This window comes from Trichomycterus rosablanca, chromosome 3, assembly GCF_030014385.1.
Source record: "Trichomycterus rosablanca isolate fTriRos1 chromosome 3, fTriRos1.hap1, whole genome shotgun sequence".
In the NCBI taxonomy this organism is placed as follows: Eukaryota; Metazoa; Chordata; class Actinopteri; order Siluriformes; family Trichomycteridae; genus Trichomycterus; species Trichomycterus rosablanca.
Window position 1 is genome coordinate 45,172,478 of NC_085990.1, and position 13,055 is coordinate 45,185,532.

At 38.5% G+C, this 13,055-nt stretch overlaps 1 protein-coding gene across 8 annotated transcripts in view; it reads right to left on the bottom strand.

The window, feature by feature from the left end:
* The window catches only part of ptprub (protein tyrosine phosphatase receptor type Ub), a 516,837-nt gene that overhangs the window by 253,919 nt on the left and 249,863 nt on the right, over positions 1 to 13,055 (bottom strand). For all 8 annotated transcript variants that reach the window (XM_062991362.1, XM_062991366.1, XM_062991365.1 and 5 more), the window contains exon 3: positions 6,268 to 6,539. In XM_062991362.1, the coding sequence (XP_062847432.1) occupies positions 6,268 to 6,539 (272 nt within the window). The remainder of the gene's footprint in view (positions 1 to 6,267; positions 6,540 to 13,055) is intronic.

The window sequence follows — 13,055 nt, forward strand, 5'->3', positions numbered from 1 at the left end:
GATTGAGAATAGGATGTCACTGAAGTTCATATGCGTGTGAAGGCAGACGAGTGAATACTTTTGGCAATATAGTGTACATTAAATTATATTACTATATTTTATGCAATTGTTAATGCAAGAATTTTTGCAAGTGTTAATGCATATTTTCCTTTACATTTAACTAACCAAACCAACAGAAGAAAAAAAATCTACAGTTTCAAGTCAATAATCAGTATGACCCCTGTAGACAGATATCACAGCTTACTGAATCATTTTGTTCTCAGACATTCTAAGGTCTAAGGTCATCTTGCATGTACAGCATGTTAAACATGGGAACAGTGAAAGCCTACAGGGTAAAACTGCCACACAACCACTGTTGGGCCCATGAGCAAGGCCCAGTGTTCTGACCCCAGCTCCTAAACAACCTGGAATAAGCTGAGAAAGAATGTTATTGTACTGTACACGTGTATGTATTTATGACAAATGTGTTCTATTTGTTCTATTTTAAATCTAAATCTAACTTTAACTACTTAAAGTAGTTTACGGATTTAAAGGTAAGTTCTGAATCAAGCCAGCCTCTATTCAGCCCATGTTCTTGCACACTACTGCATACATAGCATACCAAACCAAGCCATTTTTACATTATTTTAAAACTGTCTTTTATATTTATAGTCTTTATATTTGATATCCATTACTTTTAATAGGATTCTAAAACTCTCTGCTGCTTTAAGTTAATCAAGTTAGACACTCAAAGGTAACAATAAAATGAAAAGTTAATGAAACAACAATTTTAATGTGCTTTGTTTTATATTCGTATCTACTGCATTATAAGCACTTAAAACGAAGTACAGGCAGCTGCCATTGCACAGGCACATTTTTATTAGGTTTAGCCTGAAGATTGGCTTGTCCTATTTGTTTTAAATAAATCTTTTAAACATCACTACCACAAGGCTTTGTGTTTCAACTGAAACTTTAAAGACATTATGATAGTATAGGCTAGGGTGGGATGTTATGGGGTGGGATAGGGTGGGATGGGGTTCGATGAAATTGAATAGGTTAGGGTGGGATAGGGATGGATAGGGTGGAGTGCGGTGGGATGGGATAGGGTGGGTGGTTTGCAGTGAGGTTTGATGGGTTGGAATAGGATAAGGTGGGTTGGGTCTGAGATGGGATGTGGAAGGAATAGAGTGGGGTGGGGTGGGTTGCAGTGTGGTTCATTGGGATGGAAATGAATCCATTTTCCAGGTATGTTTACTCAGACTTCAAGAGAATATGCTACAGTGTAAGTGGCAAAAAGATCAAACCTATCAAACCAGTTACAGGCATCATTTATGACCGGTACCTCCTCAAGCTGTCACATGTGATAATGCAATACAGTCTCTCACATCACCCACACAGTCCTGCATATCAGATCACTAATTTAGAGCTTTAATGAGGAATCTTTGGTAAAAGGACTGAAGTGTTGATGAGCAGATGGATGTGAGACATAAATAAATAGTTTAACATTTATATTTGTATAATTATAAAGAATTAACTAGAAAAGACTAGTTATGAAGTGCTGTAATGATTTTTAATGTATTCATTATTAGCATTTTTGGCATAAGTAGTGTTTGTTTTCCTCTCTAGCTCTGCTGTCAGTCAGAGTTTGTGTGACGTGCAAGACTGTGTTCTCAATCGTTCAAATGCTGAATGATTCGTTTGGTGCCTAATACGCTGTAGTCACCGCCCCACCTTTTGCTGCTGTAAACGGACTATTATTTAGACATAAAGGTCATATCTTCTCAGCGTCACGTGAAAGTTAATTAAGTTAGAAGGATTGACAGTTCTTGAAAAAAATCCCACGCTAGTCAACGTAATTGCTTTCTGACAGCTGTGCAGAGTTTGCAGAAAGGAGAAATTGAATTTATGGATGTAGCCAGCACTATTCACCAACTTCCACCCTGTGAAGGCCTGTGGGGTGCCAGCAGATTGCCAGTCACAGACGACAATCAATCATCGTATGGGCTGGAGGCAGGCTATAAGCTGTCAGAGTTATACATTTCATAAACAATGGTTTGCTTTAATAACAGAGATGGGGTATGTGTGTGGTGCACAGGAAGACTATCCAGATCCTGTAGCAGTTATAGCCAATGTCTTATTCCTAAAAATATATACACTGATCAGCCATAACATTAAAACCACCTCCTTGTTTCTACACTCACTCTCCATTTTATCAGCTCCACTTACCATATATAAGCACTTTGTACTTCTACAATTACCGACTGTAGTCCATCTGTTTCTCTACATACTTTTTTAGCCTGCTATCACCCTGTTCTTCAATGGTCAGGACCCCCACAGGACCACTAGAGAGCAGGTATTATTTGGGTGGTTGGGTCATTCTCAGCACTGCAGTGGCACTGACATGGTGGTGGTGTGTTAGTGTGTGTTGTGCTGGTATGAGTGGATAAGACAGCAGTGCTGATGGGGTTTTCAAATACCGTGTCCACTTACTGTCCACTCTATTAGACACTCCTACCTAGTCGGTCCACCTTGTAGATGTAAAGTCAGAGACGATCGCTCATCTATTGCTGCTGTTTGAGTTGGTCATCTTTTAGACCTCCATCAGTGGTCACAGGACGCTGTTGGCTGGATATTTTTGGTTGGTGGACTAATCTCAGTCCAGCAGGGACAGTGAGCTGTTTAAAAACTCCAGCAGCATTGCTGTGTCTTATCCACTCATACCAGCACAATACACACTAACACACCACCACCATGTCAGTGTCACTGCAGTGCTGAGAATGATCCACCAACCAAATAATACCTGCTCTGTGGTGGTCCTGTGGGGGTCCTGACCATTGAAGAACAGCATGAAAGGGGGCTAACAAAGCATGCAGAGAAACAGATGGACTACAGTCAGTAATTGTAGAACTACACAGTGCTTCTATATGGTAAGTGGAGCTGATAAAATGGACAGTGAGTGTAGAAAAAAGGAGGTGGTTTTAATGTTTTGGCTGATCAATGTATATATATTTATTTATTGTTGGTTTTCTAACTAGGGCAAATATGCATATAGCAAATAAGATTATTAACTTGGTGATGCACAAAATTCAATAAGGTCATTTAACTTTGTGGCATGGGCAAAAAATCCTTCATTGATTTAATGATCTATTTGTTAACTATAGCTGGTCGCTCATCCATGTCCATATAAATAGGGCACATAATTAAACCACAACCACTACAAATTATTACAGTGGTCTCATTTTCAAGGTCATGGTAATGGGGTGCTGAAGGAAGGCTGCCACATTAGACTCAACCCCCAAAGCTTTTGGACCCAAGTGCAAAGCTGAACAGAATCAGAAAAAAAGTATCCAAAAATTGGCAGATGTGGGATTCAATACCATGCTGTAGATTGTCAGAGGTGAGCTGTCCAGCAAATCAAGAAAAAACAAAATAAAAAGAGGTAAATAAAAAAGTAAATAAATAAACAAAATGACTAACTAGGGACTCAAAAGGTAAGAGCGTCAAAAGAAACTACAATCAAGCATGGATATAAAAGCTACTCAATCCACCTATGTGCCACCACAAGATCACAGACCACAGAGATTACAAATAACAGATCTCTTTAAAGCTACAAAGCTTTTTGTATTTACTTTCAGTTTTACAGTTAACATTTTAGTTTTTAGAAAGATCTTTAAATGAAGACGGTGAGGTCAACACCAACCACCCGCCTTTTTATCATTTAGTCACAAAACAGAAAAGATGCTGCGACTCAGATGGTGCAACGATAAAACACGCTAGCACACCAGAGCTGGGATTTCAAACACATCGTTTTGAATCGACTGGGCTGGGCAGGTACATGAACAACAATTGACTGTTGTTCACACAGGGTGGGAAAGCTGGAGCCGGGACCTCATAACTGATGCAGCTACGACCTCTGCTGGCTGATTGAAGTCGAGGAATAATGCGTTGACCAGGGTGTGGCTCTGATGCGCATATGAACTCGCCTTATGCAAGTGAAAAGATGCAGTCAGTACTGCACACGTGTGGGAGGGGGCGGTCAGTGGTAGTATACTAGTAGAGGGTTATATCGGTAGAGGGGATGTATAATGCAATCAGGGTAATTGGATATGACTAGATTAGGGGAGAAAATTGGGGGGAAATTGCAAAAAAAAAAAAAAAACATGCTGAAATTGTTGCTCACAGTTGTATTTTTAAAAAAAGTATTATTATTATTATTATTATTATTATTATAAAATAAATACACATTCAGTAACAAAAAGAACAGTACCAGAAAACATAATAATGACCTACCACTACTAGTGTTTGTGAACTTTTTACCTCCAGATCTATAACTACCTCAGCTTAAACATTAGACATCACTCAATTCTACTCACTCAGTGCAGACATAACCACAGTAAAAGCCTTGTAATGTTAATCCACATGCAGCATGAATCAATGCCAATTAAAAAGAGCAAAGAGTGTGATTAACAAGAGGGTGACCCTAAAACCATGTTGAGTAATGCTCACACTGAGGCCAGATGTGATGCCCTTCACTAATTAGTGCTCTATATGGACTTCAATCTGTAATACTTACTGTATGTCATTAAAGCTAATAAGTGTCCAGCACTGCTGTTAATTAAATCTACTTCAGACACACTGACCTCAAACTGACTGTGTGAGTCCAAATTCTGTCAGCTATAGGTACCCAAAAACTTAATAAAATGAATGAAGGAAATAAATGAATAAATAAAGAAAGAAAGAAAGAAAGAAAGAAAGAAAGAAAGAAAGAAAGAAAGAAAGAAAGAAAAGAAAATAAAAGAAAGAAAAAGAAAAAAAAAACTGAAAAAGAAAAAGACAAAAAAATAAACAAAAAAGAAAGAAAAAAAAGAAAGAAAAGAAAAAAACAAAAAAGAAAGAAAAGAAAGAAAAAAGAAAAAGAAAGCAAAAACAGAAAGAAAGAAATAAAAGAAAGAAAGAAAGAAAGAAAAAAAGGAAAGAAAAAGTAAAAAAAGAATGAAAAGAAAGCAAGAAAGAAAGAAAGAAAGAAAGAAAGAATGAAAAGAAAGAAAGAAAGAAAGAAAGAAAGAAAGAAAGAAAGAAAGAAAGAAAAAAAGAAAAAAAGGAAAGAAAAAGCAAAAAAAGAATGAAAAGAAAGAAAGAAAGAAAGAAAGAAAGAATGAAAGCAAAAAAGAAAGAAAAAAGCAAAGAAGGATAAAAAGAAAGAAAAATAAAAAAAAGAATAAAAAGAAAGTAAGAAAGAAAGAAAAAAAAACAAGAAAGAAAGAAAAAGAAAGGGAAAAAGGGAAAAAAGAAAGAAAAAAGGAAAGAATTAAAGCAAAAAAAGAATGAAAAGAATGAAAAGAAAGGAAGAAAAGAAAAGAAAAAAAAGAAAGAAAAGAAAAAGAAGCAAAAAAGAATAAAGAAAAAAAGAAAAGAAAGCAAAAAAGGAATGAAAAGAAAGAAAGAAAGAAAGAAAGAAAGAAAGAAAAGCCTCAATTGCCTTAACTTCTTGAGTAAAATATGATAAATAAGACAAAATCATGTAAGAATTTTATCACACTGATTCATTATAATGTTTGAGATAATGTTGTACAAACCGTTTTAGATCTAGTCAACAGCAGATTTAGTATTTTATTGTAAAACTTTATGTATTTAGTCACATATTTAGCATTCAGCAGGTACTTTAATCCAAAGTGACTTACAGTTGTAATTAAAAACAATTGAGGGTTAGTTAAGAAATTTACTTAGGGGCACAACAACAGCAACTTGGTAGTGGTGGGGCTTAAACTAGCAACCTTAAGATTATTAGTTTAGTGCCATATACACGAAGCTACCACTGCCAGTCACTCTAAAATGTGCATTCTGACTTTGTAATGACAATTTGATGTATGTACACTATTACATTTACATTTTCAGTTCATGAGGAAAAACTACAATTGACCATGGCATGACAGCTACTCACTCCACCTATTTAAATAAATAAATACATTCTGTCTTTATAATGACAACTTGATGTAGGTACACTATTAAATTTATTACATAATTATACAATAATATCCTCCTCTGTTTACGTATAGATGGACTGTTCTTGCTGACAAACTTGCAGCTTGAATTTCCAGAGTTTTATTTTTAAAATGCAAAATTCGGATTCATGCCTCATACTCAGCTTACTTGCTCACAAACAGGCTAAAGTTTATCCACAAGAAGGAGCTATTGCCACTGTGGTGTTTTATTTGTTTCTGTGTTGGTTCTTTTCCATCTGCTGGATACCATTAATCAGTGACCAAAACAGAGAAGACTTTCTCTTACCTGATACTCATTGGGCCAGAAGGTGCTGACTGCCAGCTCCACTTGGTACCACTGGTGCCCTTGCGAACCCGAGACGTTCCACACAGCCATGCCAAGTGGGCCGCCGTTTACCCGCACGTACGTCTTAAGCGCTCCGGGGCTGTGTCCGTCCCGACTGTACAGGAAGTAGCTGAACTGAACGCAGTGCGTGTCATTCTCGCTGAGCGTCTGCAGCAGCAGCTGAGCTCTTTGTCCTGCGGCATGCTGGGATGAGTTCACTATCATGTAAGAGCCTGGAGAAACAGGGAAGCCACATGATATGGTAGGTTTTAGTGAAATTAGGACGTGTGTAAGTGAATTTAGGTAATTTGTTTAAGGAACTGGATAAATGACTTCAGGTGTACAGTTTACCTTATTAAAATACTAACTTTAATAATTAATCCTCATTCTGCATTACACAATTTATTATAAAACACATTTCCATAATAAATGGGACACTATAAAATGCAATTTACACAAGAATCAGTAATAAAATAATTAATTCTCTTGAGTCTTTATTTAACTGATAAAGTAAAGATTTTTATAGTTTTTACATTATTCATTAATTTATTCATTCTGTTTTACCACCACTTTATTTTACATTGTATTTAAGAAATATAAAAATTAAAACTCTAAAAACACTGTTGGGACAGAGGCTGGTTTACCACTGTGTTGCATCACATTTTTATTAATAATACATTTTTTTTATACTAATTATTGAAAGTAAAATTTGCCCATTCTTGCTTGATACAAAACTTTATTATTCAAGGTTTATTATCCAGTAATTTATTTTATTTATTTTTTCAGCATTTTTCCCAATTTGCCTCCCAAACTAGTCATATCCAATTACCCGATTGCATTCCGCTTCCTCTCTACTGATGCTGATCTTCACCCTGGTTGAGAAAAGCCAAGACTGACACACGCCTGCACGAGGTTAGTTCATATGCGGATCAGCTTTGTGTACGGAGAGCCACACCCTGATCAACGCATAATCCCTCGTCTTTGTGCAGGCTCCATCAATCAGCCAGCAGAGGTTGTAATTGCGTCAGTTATGAGGTCCCGTCCGGCTCCCACCCTGTATGAACAACAGCCTATCTTTGTTCGTGTAGGCGCCAAGCCTGATGGATGACAGAGCTGAGTTTTGAACCAATTAGTGGAAATGTCAGCTCTGGTGTGCTCGCGTGTTTTATCGCTGCACCACCTGAGCGCCCTATCATCTACTTTTTTAAAAGTAGCAGGATATTTTGTTAATACTGCCATGTACCAATTATTCCCGTTCACCACTGATCTTGAACATAATTTTTGGGAACTCAATAACAGCACTTAATTTGTTTAATTTGTTATTAGCTGTGTGGCGCTACTTAACAAACTGTTGCAAACAGCTAAAAAGTTTGTACATTTTGCTAATCATTTTAATTTGAAATGGGGGTTGAACAGTTTTGATTTTCATCTGTATACACTGTGCAAACATTCACAGTAAACAACGGCTCAGATGGGCTACCAAGGCTTTTACACTGAAAGCTAGAAGAGCCATATAGGCCAGTGAGATTAACTCTTATCCACAGAAAGCTACAGTAGTTGCGGGATTTCATACCAACTGTTCCAATTGTTTACTCTGTTGGCAACAAATAATCGGTTGTATTAGATAAAGTTCCGGGCTGGTTGGTATGAAAGGCTGAAGCCACTGCAGCTTTGTGTGTGCAGAGAGTGAGCACCCTTTATTATAAGGTGACCATAGGTCCACTTTTTCCTGGGGGGGAGGGCGGGGGGCTGCAGCCTATCCAAGCTTTTCAATGGGCGCAAGGCACACAGTAACACCCTGGATGGGGGGCCAGTCCATCACAGGGAAGACACACACACACACACACCCATTCACTGATAAGGCAATTCAGTGTCTCCAATCAACCTGACTGCATGTTTTTGGGCTGCGGGAGGAAACCGGAGCTCCCGGACAAAACCCACGAAAACACGGGGAGAACATGCAAACTCCACACAGAAAGGACCTGGATCGCCCCACCTGGGGATCGAACCCAGGACCTTCTTGCTGTAAGGCGACAGTGCTACCCATCAAGCCACCGTGCCGCCCCCCAAATGAAAGACGATGAATTTTACAGACGAATTACAGAAAAAAAATCTGTTAATGCTGTTACTGCTGCAGAGGGAGTTTTTGCATTTGACATTACAAAGCATCACAACAGCTACAGATTAATGGACTGCACATCTGCGTACCCTGATTCTGAAAGTGTAAACGTTTCCAAATGCTAGTACTAAGATAGATGTTATTGTCAACCAGAGATGGGGACTCGAGTCTGCACGTAAGTCACACACACAGCAACTTCAGACTCGACTCGTGACACGCAAAAAAATGACTTGTGGACAACGAAAGTCAGCAACATTAGTTACGTGTGACAATTATATATATATATGATCCAACATCATTCTGATCGTGTCATTTTCTGCTCTCTAATAACGCTCCGGCTGTCTTACCCCACAATGCACGCAATGGGTAAATGTTCCAGCCAGCTTCCGGCGTAGTGATGAAGCGTCGCTCCCTACTCCATCCTTTGAATATGAATCTCACTTAAAATGGTGGAATACCCTACGTAGTGCACTTCACAGTAACATTTAATGTGAATGGAACACTCCTACAGAATTGGTGCTAATAATTGAAAAAAACGCTTTTTGAACCAATCACACTTTCTGAGTTTAATCTTTATTAAGAAATGCTGTTATTTGTATTTATTTAGTTTGCAGCATCACACAGATGATGCGTCAATGAAACAAACGCTTGTTTGGCTTTCTAACGAGTTCATGTTTTACTTCACAACCGGGAAAAGTTTGGAGGTTTTTAATTATAAGCACATTTACAAAATAACAGATCATATTTCTAATGGGACAACACACGCTTATAAATTTAATAGCATCTGGAAGAACATAAGCTAAGGTAAGCAGTGGTTTTGGATATTTTGCTGTGTTTTGGATTTTGGCCGCTGTGCCGTAATTTGCAATGAAAACAAAACTTATCAGTTTAAGCTTTTAACTGGTACCTAGGAAAGTAAAGGCACTAAGTAAAACGGCAAAATACAGTTGCTAATCTGTTGTTGTTTTTTATCTGAACTTACATATTATTTGTTCATTTCTACGCTACATGCCCAATATATGTTTTGTGTATATTATATTGACTCATGACATGACTCGGACTCTAGCCTAATGACTCGTGACATAAATCGGACTCTAGCCTAATGACTCGTGGCTTGACTCGGACTATAGCCTAATGACTCGTGGCTTGACTCGGACTCTAGCCTAAAGACTCGTGACTGGACTCGGACTCTAGCCTAATGACTTGTGACTTGACTCGGATTCTAGCCTAAAGACTCGTGCTCGTGACTCGACTCAGACTCTGGCCTAAAGACTCATGACTTGACTCTGACTCTAGCCCAATGACTCATGACTTGACTCTGACTCTAGCCTGAAGACTCGTGACTCGACTCGGACTCTAGCCTAATGACTCGTGCTCGTGACTCGACTCAGACTCTAGCCCAATGACTCATGACTTGACTCGGACTCTAGCCTAAAGACTCGTGACTCGACTCGGACTCGTATTTGGTGACTCGTGAACATCTCTGTTGTCAACATCGTCTTAGCGCGGCATGATGAATTATTTGATTGCTTATTATTATTGTTTAAAATTAAACAATGAATTGAAAGATCGGACCATAAATTCATTTGTTAGTTGTCTTGTAAAAAGTTGCTGTTTATTTATGTAAGTTATAACATAGTTGCATGGTTATTAATGCATTTGTCAAATATTTAAACCCTACATTATACACATTGCCATGGTGCCACCAATTATAGTCACACCGCTTCCTAGCTAAATTGTTGGCATGTGCGTTTTCGCATTTAATATCTCATATTGAAGTACCACAACTATGGATCTGGGATTTTATACACCCCAACCCACAGGATATCCTCAAAAGATAATTGTCAGGAAACAATAACGTCAGATCACTTAAAAATCTTAGCTTAAGATTTTTAAATGAATATGCTTCACATCAAAGTAACTTTCAAACAAAATCCGCATCCAACTGGACTGTTTTTAGTTTTTTAAAAATGCACAGAAAGAAAAACACTAAGATTTAAGACAGCATTGCAGGCTTGCTTGTGTTATTTTAAGCAAAGATCTGCTATTTCCAAGTCATACCCTTTAAAACTCAAGATTATCTATTCTCTGTGTTTTTCTTGGATGCACTCAAGACTTTGATGGATTTTTCATCTCTTCATCTCTCGAAACCAAAGAATAAAAGCAAATAAAGCAAAACATAACAAATGGCACAGAAGAATAGATGACTTTTAAATAAGAGAAGTTTTAGCCTCGGGGTTTGTGCAAGATGCATCTAAACAGCACTATCATACCAATAAGCACAAACACACACACACACACACACACAAATCCAATCCCTAACTTCTTGTTCTGAGAGCAGAGTGACATAACAGCCTGCCATAATCTGAGGGACACTAAGTGATGTTGAGAGGTTGATGTTATTTAATGTTATTGTTGTGTAATCTTCTATATTTTTCATTTCCATTATTAATACACTGATCAGCCATATCATTAAAACCACCTCCTTGTTTCTACACTCACTGTCCATTTTATCAGCTCCACTTACCATATAGAAGCACTTTGTAGTTCTACAATTACTGACTGTAGTCCATCTGTTTCTCTGCATACTTTTTTTAAACTGCTTTCACCCTGTTCTTTAATGGTCAGGACCACAGGACCACCACAGAGCAGGTATTAATTAGGTGGTGGATCATTCTCAGCACTGCAGTGACACTGACATGGTGGTGGTGTGTTAGTGTGTGTTGTGCTGGTATGAGTGGATCAGACACAGCAGCGATTATGGAGTTTTTAAACACCTCACTGTCACTGCTGGACTGAGAATAGTCCACCAACCAAAAATATCCAGCCAACAGCTCCTGTGGGCAACGTCCTGTAACCACTGATGAAAGTCTAGAAGACGACAAACTCAAACAGCAGCAATAGATGAGCGATCTTCTCTGACTTTACATCTACAAGGTGGACCAACTAGGTAGGAGTGTCTAATAGTGTGGACAGTGAGTGGACACAGTATTTGAAAACTCCAGCAGTGCTGCTGTGTCTGATCCACTCATACCAGCACAACACACACTAACACACCACCACCATGTCAGTGTCACTGCAGTGCTGAGAATAATCCACCATCTAAATAATACCTACTCTGTGGGGGTCCTGACCATTGAAGAACAGGGTGAAAGCAGGTTAAAAAAGTATGTAGAGAAATAGATGGACTACAGTCAGTAATTGTAGAACTACAAAGTGCTTCTATAAGTGGAGCTGATAAAATGGACAGTGAGTGTAGAAACAAGTAGAGAGAGATAGAGAGAGAGAGAGAGATTTTGATTTTTAAAAAACAACTTTATTCAATTATTGCACAAAAAAGCACAATTTAAACACACAATACAATAACTTAAGACACTTAAAGACAAAGACAGTAAAAAAAAACCTTTTACACACTCAGTTCCAGGGGCTGGCCAAGGCTAGCTTTCCTTCCTCCACACTACACAAAATATCCTTGTAACACCATTCTATTTCAAAAATCTCAATGGTATTCATGAGCTTATGAAAGCCAAACTCAAAACGGATCCTGGACTCTACATGAGCTAGAAACAATGGCAACACCTCTTGGCCTGATCTATCCTCCATTTTGTTTTTTCTAGAGTTATATACAGCCAGTTTTGCCTGGCCAGATAAAAAGTTAAGCAACTGCCACTTAACTCTTTTTTTTTTACTATATCCAGCCCCAAATATAAAAACAATAGGGTTAAAATCAACCCCAACCCTCTGATAGATCAAACCAAGTGTGTCAAAAAGGGGTTTTAGCCTCCGACATTCTAAAAAACAATGAAAAACTGTCTCTCTGAGACCACAGAAAACACACAAAGCACTGACCTCTGGATTAATAACTGAAACAAAAGCGTTAACAGCTATAACACCATGCAGAATTCTCCACTGCAGATCGCCCGATCTCTTTGTGAGAGGGGGCTTGTACAATACCCTCCACACTGGCTGTTTGTCCAAACCCACTCCAAGCTTGTCCCTCCACGCTGTGTCAGGCCTTCCATTGAGTACTGACTTATTAAAAACTTTCACACAACATTTGTATAAAACCTGGCCTGACACAGTGAGGAGGTCCAAGTCCTGGCAATCTGAAACAGACAATAAAGGACCCGACACACCTTCAAGGTTAGGTGTTATACCAGTCTTTGGAAAAGGGTCCTTTTTATCTGGTGTTAAGTTCCCTCTCCCATAATCCTGCAGGAGGGACTTGTCCTCTAAAGACAGCCTGCCACTCAATAAGTCCAGGAAGATCTTGGCATGCCGTGAAGACCTCTGCCCTAACAGTGAGGCAACAGCATGATTATTACTGAGGTCCGGTCCTGCCACATCCACCAAGTTCTGTAGTTTAACTGTTTTTGAGGCACAGAGTCTGTGTGAAAGACCAAGGGTCCCTTCAGCCGACACATCTAAACGAGCCCCTTTGATCAGAGGCTCCTCCAGCAGCCAGTAGAGAGAGTTCTGTTCCAGTCGACAGTGTTTAAAAAGAGACCAAAACTTAAAAATTCCACGATAAAAAAGAGATAATCCATTCAGGTGTAATAGTTTATAATCCATAAAAAACAATGCTGTATCCAGCCCCAGTCCATCAACAGTGTGTAGAATACTGTTAGCC